Consider the following 9,428-nt stretch of genomic DNA (forward strand, 5'->3'; position numbering starts at 1 on the left):
ATAATGATCTTTAAAATAGCATCATATGACCCCTTTAAGTAATTTGCAGGTCTGGAAAAGTATGGGAAAAAAGAGAACAGAGTATAGAAAAATATTCCCCTTGATGCCCAAAGTACACTTTTGTCAAGGCAATTTAGATTTTTTTTTGTAATTAAACACCCTTTTGTGAAGGCCTGCCCAATCTAACTATTAGTAAAATGAATGAACAATAATTTAGCCGTAAATGAAATGATCATAATGACCTTTCACCTGACGATCTCATCCGAGACGATCCCTCATGCTCAGACACCTTTAGTAATTTAGCGCGCTGCTGCCAGGATGCCTTCAATAACATCCGCGGCTGCCTGTAAGTGGTGTTCTCAGCGGAGCGGTGTGCTTGTTTACTTATATTATTAAATAATTATTATTTGACAAGAATGACGTGAAGAGAGCATGCACATCTGTTGTTTATATTGCTGTGTGTAACGTTAGCTGCAGCAAGGGCTATAATATTTTTTGTTCAATATTTTTCTAATGACAATTTTATGATTGGTTTATAAAGGCTTCTACAAACACCTTTTCCCATTTTTATCATAGAATAAGGCAGGATATATCAGTGTTTCCCCTGCCATTATTTTAGGGGGGCGGCCCACCCCCCCAACGGCACCACCCGCCCCCCTTGAAGGTCAAGTTAATTTTATTTAATTATATTTTCTCTGGAGCACCAGATCACAACAGAAGTAATTTAAAGTTACCTTTCTTATAGAACATGTCTATACCTTGTTCTTTCATTAAGCAAACTAAATAGCCTTATGTTATTTATCTTATTTACACGACGGCATGTCATTTCAGTCTCTACGTTATGCTCGCGCTCTCTGTATCACGCACAGCGGAGTTCCGCCCGATGCGCGCGCGCTCACACACACACACTCACACTCACATACTGGTTTCCATGTTTGATGGGGACCAACTTTATAATCATCACATGTGGGGACCACCCTTTCTAAAGGGTTAAGAGGTCTGAAAAAAATGAGGGACACTAACCATAACTCTCTTAGCCTATACACGACTTCAGACACCTGCATTGATGAAGTAATGTCTTGACCATGCTTAATGGGGACTTCTGAAAAATCGGGTTAACATGAGTTACAGGGACCAAATTTGCATATTATATGCATATCATTTGCATAATACACACACATTCCTGTGATTTGTGGGGACCTTGCACACACACATTCCTGTGATTTGTGGGGACCTTGCACACACACATTCCTGTGATTTGTGGGGGCCTTGCACACACCTGGCACACACTCAATCTTATAATTTGAGGGGTCGCTGCACACACACACATTCCTGTGATTTGTGGGGACCTTGCACACACACATTCCTGTGATTTGTGGGGACCTTGCACACACACATTCCTGTGATTTGTGGGGACCTTGCAACAACAATAAGTATTACTAATGACAAATAAAAAGCATTTATATGAAGTAAATATTCAGACTGCATTTGTTTATTTGCTCTTAAAATGGGTTTCATCTAGTAGAATTAAAATGTTTATTAGCAGTACAAAAGTAAAAATGTTGAAATGTAACTTTAATTAGTTTATGTGGAGATGTAGTGAGGTCTGCAAACGGTGCTAGTGATGCAAAGCTTCACTCTCGCATAAAACACCTAAGCCCAGTTTCACAGACAGGGATTAGCTTAAACCAGGACTAGGCCTTAGTTAAATTATGGTATTTAAACAGCTTCTATTAAAATGCCTTAGAAAAAAAAAACATTACTGTTGTGCATCTTGAGACAAAACAATGGCACATTGGACATTTTAAAGACATTCCTTCAGTTCAAGTTATTTTCAGTTAGGACAACCCAAACATGCACTTTGTGCATGTGAATACAAAGGATTGTTTTTAAGTAGTGAATAATTGTCTCTATATGTTCCAACCCATATCATACCAACAAGTCAAGCATTTAAACCTTTCCACTTCAAACTATTCTTTCTTTAATTGTAATTGTTTTAAAATAGTGTTCAGCCCCAGCCAACCACCCCGCATCAGCTAATACTCATTCACCGGATACTTATCACTACAATAAACCTACTACTACTTGAACTTCAAGACATTAATTCAGATTCAAATGACTGAATTCCACTTTTATTGAGTTAAACTTCACATAATAACTCCAAGTCAAACACCAAAAATCCTGTTATACTAAAAGTAAAAAAAATAAAATCATATAAAAAAATAATTAACTTAACTTTCACACATGCTTCCTTTCACAGGCATGCGTTTCAACAAAAATTACAACTTTAGAACAACTTAAGACCAATGCTTTTCAGCTTGTGGCCTTTATGCACTGGTTTAACAATAACGTTATTCTATTTCTTTAAGTGTTGCTGTGGCTTTAACTTATTTAAACAAAACCTGCCATGCCAGATAGTTGCATTATCTGCACTGCAATTTCTTTTTGTAAGCTGTAATGCGATTATAAACGTAAAATTTTACTGTCTTCCAATCGCGGTTCCTCAGAGCCTCTGGTTCAGCTTTCAAGCATTTCTCACAGTCACTCTTTGCTGGTACAGTGCCAGATATGATGAATGTCTTCAGGTGCCTTTCCACCGCCTGCACCTCTGCCTGCTGCCAGGGGGTTTTCTTCTGGGCAGTTTTACCTTAAAGTGATCAGAAAGAAATAAATGATTAAGACCGGATGCTGGAATTCCAATCCACAGTTCTGAATCCTGAATTTGTTCAAGGATTCGATCTCTCTAAAACCTCCTTTACTGAGACTCTGCTCTGCTCTGATTGGTCAGATGTCCCAGTCTGTTGTCGGTTCGACCGTTGTTTGAGAGTAGGTCAAACTACACATTCACAAACAGCCAATGAAAACCAAAGGCTGGGCTTTTGTTACAAACCTACACCGGTTCATGCAGGAAGTAAGTCTGGAATTACTGATGACTTGTTTCTTTCGTTTGGGAGACCGTAATTTAATTTGTCCTGCACTTTGATCTTTTTACATTTGATATTTTATATTACACACTACATGAAAGGTCATACCTGAGAAAGCATAAAAGGGGTACTTTTATAACTAGATGAATGACTAAATACATATGATATAACCAGGGGTCTGTAGTAAATTGTTATGAATTGTGGGGAGAGAGAGAGAGAAAGAAAATAAAATAAATACTGAAATCTACAAATTGATAGTGATATAATCAGCCAATATTGCCAGCAAAATCAGCAACTTCAATAATATTTCTCAGTTAATTATAGGGAGAAAAACAAAAACTCTTCTAACCATTCTAAAGAAATGCTCTTCTACCCATTCTAAAGAAATGGTGCTGATTTTCATGCCAGAGATGGTGCATTTATGCATTTCAGAAGGACCTACGAACCTCTCTAGAGACAATATGCAATGCAAGCAACAGAGCCCATTAAACATGTGTGCAAAACATTACATGTGTGTCATCTTATTTTTATTTATTCACAGCTGACAGAAGAGGGTAACTGGTGGCTTTGAAATGAAAATGGCATGAATTTAGAATTGTTCAGGGATAAAATGACAAACAGATATAAGCTTATCAGTGATTAAAAGGAGTATTCTTTTTTTAAACCATGTGGCTGCTACTGCAACATTTAGCCCTTTCTAGTTTAATTTAATTCTACAGAAAGCAACAGACATACAAAAGAGAAATGTGTAAGAGTTCACCTTTACGAGGTGGCCTCCTCACACTGGCTCCTGAAGGCATCTGCTCATCTGATGATGGTTTGTTTCTCTTGGGTGCTGGAGATATATTCCTCCCGGTTGGAGCAAGTACCACCTCGACTGAAGGTTCTAGGGGAAATAATCAAAGTTCAACATTTTCAAAAACTTCAAGAATTAAAAAAAAAGGGAAAAAAGGTTAATGTGCTATAAAATGCTGACAATGCACAAGTGATGTGTGTTTTTGTCACAATAATGATTTTAATCATGATGATGTAATAGATACAGCAAGTGCAATTAACCCTAAAGTGTGCAGTTGTTTTCGTCATTGCAAGTATAATTGAACTACATCTACATCACGTCTTTGCAATAACCATTTTAGAAAAAAATAAGCTCAAACTCTTTAAACGGAGTACTTAGTTTTATTTCAGTCATAATGGACTCATCTGACAATTCGTTTTGTGCCTCAACCCATCCAACATGAGAAGAGAGTGGATCAGCTAGCATTACACAACACATTTTACTTTCTCTAATGAAACCAACATTCTATAGTATTAAGTTGTATTAAGTAAAAAAAAAAAAAAGTTTACTGTAAAACATATTGAAGAATAGCTTGGAGGCATTTGATAGTAGTTTTGACAAAAAAATGCTTGCTTAGTGCACTGAAGCATCTGCTGGTACAGTGCCAGATATGATGAATGTCTTCAGGTGCCTTTCCACCGCCTGCACCTCTGCCTGCTGCCAGGGGGTTTTCTTCTGGGCAGTTTTACCTTAAAGTGATCAGAAAGAAATAAATGATTAAGACCGGATGCTGGAATTCCAATCCACAGTTCTGAATCCTGAATTTGTTCAAGGATTCGATCTCTCTAAAACCTCCTTTACTGAGACTCTGCTCTGCTCTGATTGGTCAGATGTCCCAGTCTGTTGTCGGTTCGACCGTTGTTTGAGAGTAGGTCAAACTACACATTCACAAACAGCCAATGAAAACCAAAGGCTGGGCTTTTGTTACAAACCTACACCGGTTCATGCAGGAAGTAAGTCTGGAATTACTGATGACTTGTTTCTTTCGTTTGGGAGACCGTAATTTAATTTGTCCTGCACTTTGATCTTTTTACATTTGATATTTTATATTACACACTACATGAAAGGTCATACCTGAGAAAGCATAAAAGGGGTACTTTTATAACTAGATGAATGACTAAATACATATGATATAACCAGGGGTCTGTAGTAAATTGTTATGAATTGTGGGGAGAGAGAGAGAGAAAGAAAATAAAATAAATACTGAAATCTACAAATTGATAGTGATATAATCAGCCAATATTGCCAGCAAAATCAGCAACTTCAATAATATTTCTCAGTTAATTATAGGGAGAAAAACAAAAACTCTTCTACCCATTCTAAAGAAATGGTGCTGATTTTCATGCCAGAGATGGTGCATTTATGCATTTCAGAAGGACCTACAAACCTCTCTAGAGACAATATGCAATGCAAGCAACAGAGCACATTAAACATGTGTGCAAAACATTACATGTGTGTCATCTTATTTTTATTTATTCACAGCTGACAGAGGAGGGTAACTGGTGGCTTTGAAATGAAAAAGGCATGAATTTAGAATTTTTCAGGGATAAAATGACAAACAGATATAAGCTTATCAGTGATTAAAAGGAGTATTCTTTTTTTAAACCATGTGGCTGCTACTGCAACATTTAGCCATTTCTAGTTTAATTTAATTCTACAGAAAGCAACAGACATACAAAAGAGAAATGTGTAAGAGTTCACCTTTGCGAGGTGGCCTCATAGCACTGGCTCCTGAAGGCATCTGCTCATCTGATGGTTTGTTTCTCTTGGGTGCTGGAGATATATTCCTCCCGGTTGGAGCAAGTACCACCTCGACTGAAGGTTCTAGGGGAAATAATCAAAGTTCAACATTTTCAAAAACTTCAAGAATTAAAAAAAAAGGGAAAAAAGGTTAATGTGCTATAAAATGCTGACAATGCACAAGTGATGTGTATTTTTGTCACACTAATGATTTTAATCATGATGATGCAATAGATACAGCAAGTGCAATTAACCCTAAAGTGTGCAGTTGTTTTCGTCATTGCAAGTATAATAGAACTACATCTACATCACGTCTTTGCAATAACCATTTTAGAAAAAAATAAGCTCAAACTCTTTAAACGGAGTACTTAGTTTTATTTCAGTCATAATGGACTCATCTGACAATTAGTTTTGTGCCTCAACCCATCCAACATGAGAAGAGAGTGGATCAGCTAGCATTACACAACACATTTTACTTTCTCTAATGAAACCAACATTCTATAGTATTAAGTTGTATTAAGTAAAAAAAAAAAAAAGTTTACTGTAAAACATATTGAAGAATAGCTTGGAGGCATTTGATAGTAGTTTTGACAAAAAAATGCTTGCTTAGTGCACTGAAGCATCTTCTTGCACAATGTTTTTGCCCGTCAGGTCTTCACAAGTCACTTGACTGACAACTATTAATAACTACAAAATGTAATTGTGTATTTTGACAGTAATACAAACCGTCAACAGTAGATGAACAGTGTTCCTCTTGTATGCTCCCGTCTTCCTCATCACAGTCAACAACTTGTTCTTCCTCATCACAGTCTATGACTTGTTCTTCCTCATCACAGTCAATAACTGTTTCTGTGGGAGTTCAAAGTACAGCTTTACAGTGGTATACAATGGCTCGTCATAAACACATGGTTCTTTTAGTCCGTCTCAGACTTGGCACAAGAATCTCATTTTCATTTTGCCGATGTGTCACAATCTGTAAACAGAAAGGATAAACAATTTGACATTACTATTGTATTTGAAAATGAAAAAGCTGACCAGAGCTCAGAGAGAAACTTTTTTTTTTATTCCTGTCCAGCATTCTCTGTCTGCGCTCACACACTCATCTTGAGCGAAACAGGCCTCATGAGGACCTTTCACACACAACGTTATTGTTCCTTATGGGGACCAGATTCATCTCATTTCACACACAATCTGAACTCCAACACTGAGCGACTGAAAGTGTGTTGTGGGGACATCGTGAGTGTACATTTTAAAGCAACAATTAACCAAGAAAAAAAAATTGTTTGCGAGACAAAACTGGCCTTAAATATTCCACTACCACTAAACTACAGGACACATGTCGATAAAGTGTTGAGTGTACTCATTTACAGCAGATACGCACCAAAATATGCTCCAAACATGGCAGAAACAGACTGCAGACTTAACTTTCCAGTGATAAAAGTGACTGTACCTGTTGAGGAGACTTGGTTTGACCAGAAGCATCCTCCATCTGAGTCTGTGATTGGAGAGAAGGATCAGAGTCATCTGCTGCTCTGCTATTAGCAGCAACACTGCTCTTCTGTAAGAGATCGCATCAATAATGAGAGGATTTCACAACATGGAAACACACCTCATGACTTCAGAGAGACAGAGAGAGACAATCAACCTCAACTTAAACATCTATTCCTTACCCATTAGGCCAGGCACACAGCACACAACCCCCACTGTCTAACCCCTACTTTGGTCTAACACCGTAAGACCCCATTATTCAATGTACCAAAAAATTAATAAAAAACACTGACCCAAAAGACATAATTGTTAGAAATTATATTCATATTTCTAATAGATTCCAATTCTAATTTGTTCAACCACCAAAAATGAGCTATTCTGTATACAGTGTGCTGTGCCACTTACTTGGGTTCTCCATGGGCAGTCGTCTCCCCCATAATCGTACGTGATTTCTTCTCCTCCTTTAATGTCTTTCAGCGCAAATAAACACAGGTGTGGCTTTCCATTCACATCAATTTTCTTCATCTTACAATTAGGATGTTGGTGGTCATCATTAACTAACCGCCCAAATGATCCATCTTCTCTAGATGCATCAATGCTTAAATTAAAAAAAATATGAAAAGGAAAAATACAAGTGTAACAATATATCAACACAAATCAGTGTCTTAGGCTGCATTTACACTGCATGGTTCAAGTGAACCAATTCCAATATTTTTTTTATATAGGAACAGATCAGATAAGAGCCACGACCGTTTAAGCTGGAAAGAGACGAGTGTATTAAGATAGTCTCAGATTGGTTTCAGGCCTCATTGCGAATGTGAAAATAAATCCGAAATAATTGGATACATGCATTTGCGCCTGACGTGTAAGCGGACAGATCGGATCTTCCCCAGTGAACACAAATGCTACGTCATTGAAAATTTAGTTTTTTTTAAACTGTACAGACATACCAGTCACAAATGAAACATCCCTATTTGAGTAGCAGAGTATTCACTTTGTTTGTTTGTGTTAAATGAAAGGCGATCTGACGCTGAAATGTGTTGCTAAGTGCTCGTTGCTGCTGTTGTCAGTGACAGTGGCTCGTGCACCCCATTCATTCCACTGAAAACACAAAATAAAATGCACACAAACATGTCCCTGCCCTTGATATACGCATTTGGTTTAACATTTACATTTAGTCATTTAGCAGACGCTTTTATCCAGGACAATAGAAGCAATCAAAACCAACAAAAGAGCAATGATATGCAAGTGCTATGACAAGTCTCCGTTATCCACATAGCAAGGTTTTCATATATACCATCATGTATATATGCAAGCAATCAGGTATGAGAGGCCGTGCTCTACTGTGAACAAATCACGGCATCCCCTTTAGGTTTTAATGAGGGAAAAAATGTTTTATGACTATATGATTCAAACGGATTCAGAAGCTGTGACATGCTTAAATATCTACCACCTGGGGCCGGTTTCATAAATGGTTTAGACTAGTCTTAAGTTAGTCATCTAATTTTTTCTTTAAAATGGGTCAAAATTTGCAAAATTCGGTTACATAACTCAAATTAGTCTAATTTGAATCCAAAATATAAGCCTAATTACCCCTTGGCTTACTGTTAATTGGTCAAACTAGTTTCATAAGACATTGTCTCAACATAGAGGCTAAGTTTATGCAACTGGCCCCTGAGTATTATTCCAATCGCAAGCTTTGAGCAGAGCTGCGTACATAATCCGTCCTGAAGAATCTGTACTATATCATTATTTTGATATATGGAAGTAACTATTGCATTGAAAAGGTTGCTATACGAATCCCATATCAATAAATTAAACTCAATGTACTACTGAAATTGATTTGTGATGACACTGTATGCACTATTTTTAGTTTGTGTCACCAAGTGCAGTGTAAACTGAACACATCGGATAAGTGTCAATCTTAAAAGAAAAGTGTCTGCCAAAAAAAAATGTATATAGTCACAAAATCAGAATTGGTTATGAAGACCTGCAGTGTAAATGTAGCCTTATTTACTCTAGTACAGCACAAGTAATATAGCTTTGGTGAAATGTGACTTCTTACCACCACGTTTTCCCTCTCCACTTAAACTCGAACATAAAAACAGCACAGGATGGGTGGTAGAGTTTTCTCCTTCTCTCCAGCTCTGCATAATTTATAAGTTCACCCCTGTACTCCACAATAAAATCTCCTTAGAAGGAACCTTTTGCACATAGTCCACGTCCTGCAAATACAACAAAACATTTACACCACAAAATAAATAAATCTTGCAGATAAAGCATAATTGCACACACAGAACACATCAATAGTAGCTTATTTAAAGGGGTCATATGATGCTGCTAAAAAGAACATTATTTTGTGTATTTGGTGTAATGAAATGTGTTTATGCAGTTTAAAGTTAAAAAAACACATTATTTTCCACATACTGTACATTATTGTT

General features: G+C 37.1%; 1 protein-coding gene and 1 long non-coding RNA gene across 5 annotated transcripts in view; both read right to left on the minus strand.

Annotated features, from left to right (window-relative positions):
- The window catches only part of LOC107572902 (histone-lysine N-methyltransferase ash1-like), a 27,526-nt gene that overhangs the window by 9,242 nt on the left and 8,856 nt on the right, over positions 1–9,428 (minus strand). For 3 of the 4 annotated variants that reach the window (XM_016259326.1, XM_016259328.1, XM_016259329.1), the window contains 3 exons: positions 9,053–9,212; positions 7,393–7,585; positions 6,950–7,057 (listed from right to left, as the gene is read on the minus strand). In XM_016259326.1, the coding sequence (XP_016114812.1) occupies positions 6,950–7,057; positions 7,393–7,585; positions 9,053–9,087 (336 nt within the window). In that variant the 5' untranslated portion in view covers positions 9,088–9,212. Of the gene's footprint in view, positions 1–6,949; positions 7,058–7,392; positions 7,725–9,052; positions 9,213–9,428 lie in introns of those variants that run through there. The other variant, XM_016259327.1, reaches the window with a different exon arrangement.
- On the minus strand, positions 4,358–6,366 carry LOC107572903 (uncharacterized). The gene is made up of 3 exons (XR_001607426.1): positions 6,226–6,366; positions 5,461–5,583; positions 4,358–4,448 (listed from the first exon to the last, which is right to left on the minus strand). It is a non-coding gene; the product is annotated as an uncharacterized lncRNA (long non-coding RNA).

Source organism: Sinocyclocheilus grahami, unplaced genomic scaffold (assembly GCF_001515645.1).
Source record: "Sinocyclocheilus grahami isolate Dianchi unplaced genomic scaffold, SAMN03320097.WGS_v1.1 scaffold1830.1, whole genome shotgun sequence".
Classification (NCBI taxonomy): Eukaryota; Metazoa; Chordata; class Actinopteri; order Cypriniformes; family Cyprinidae; genus Sinocyclocheilus; species Sinocyclocheilus grahami.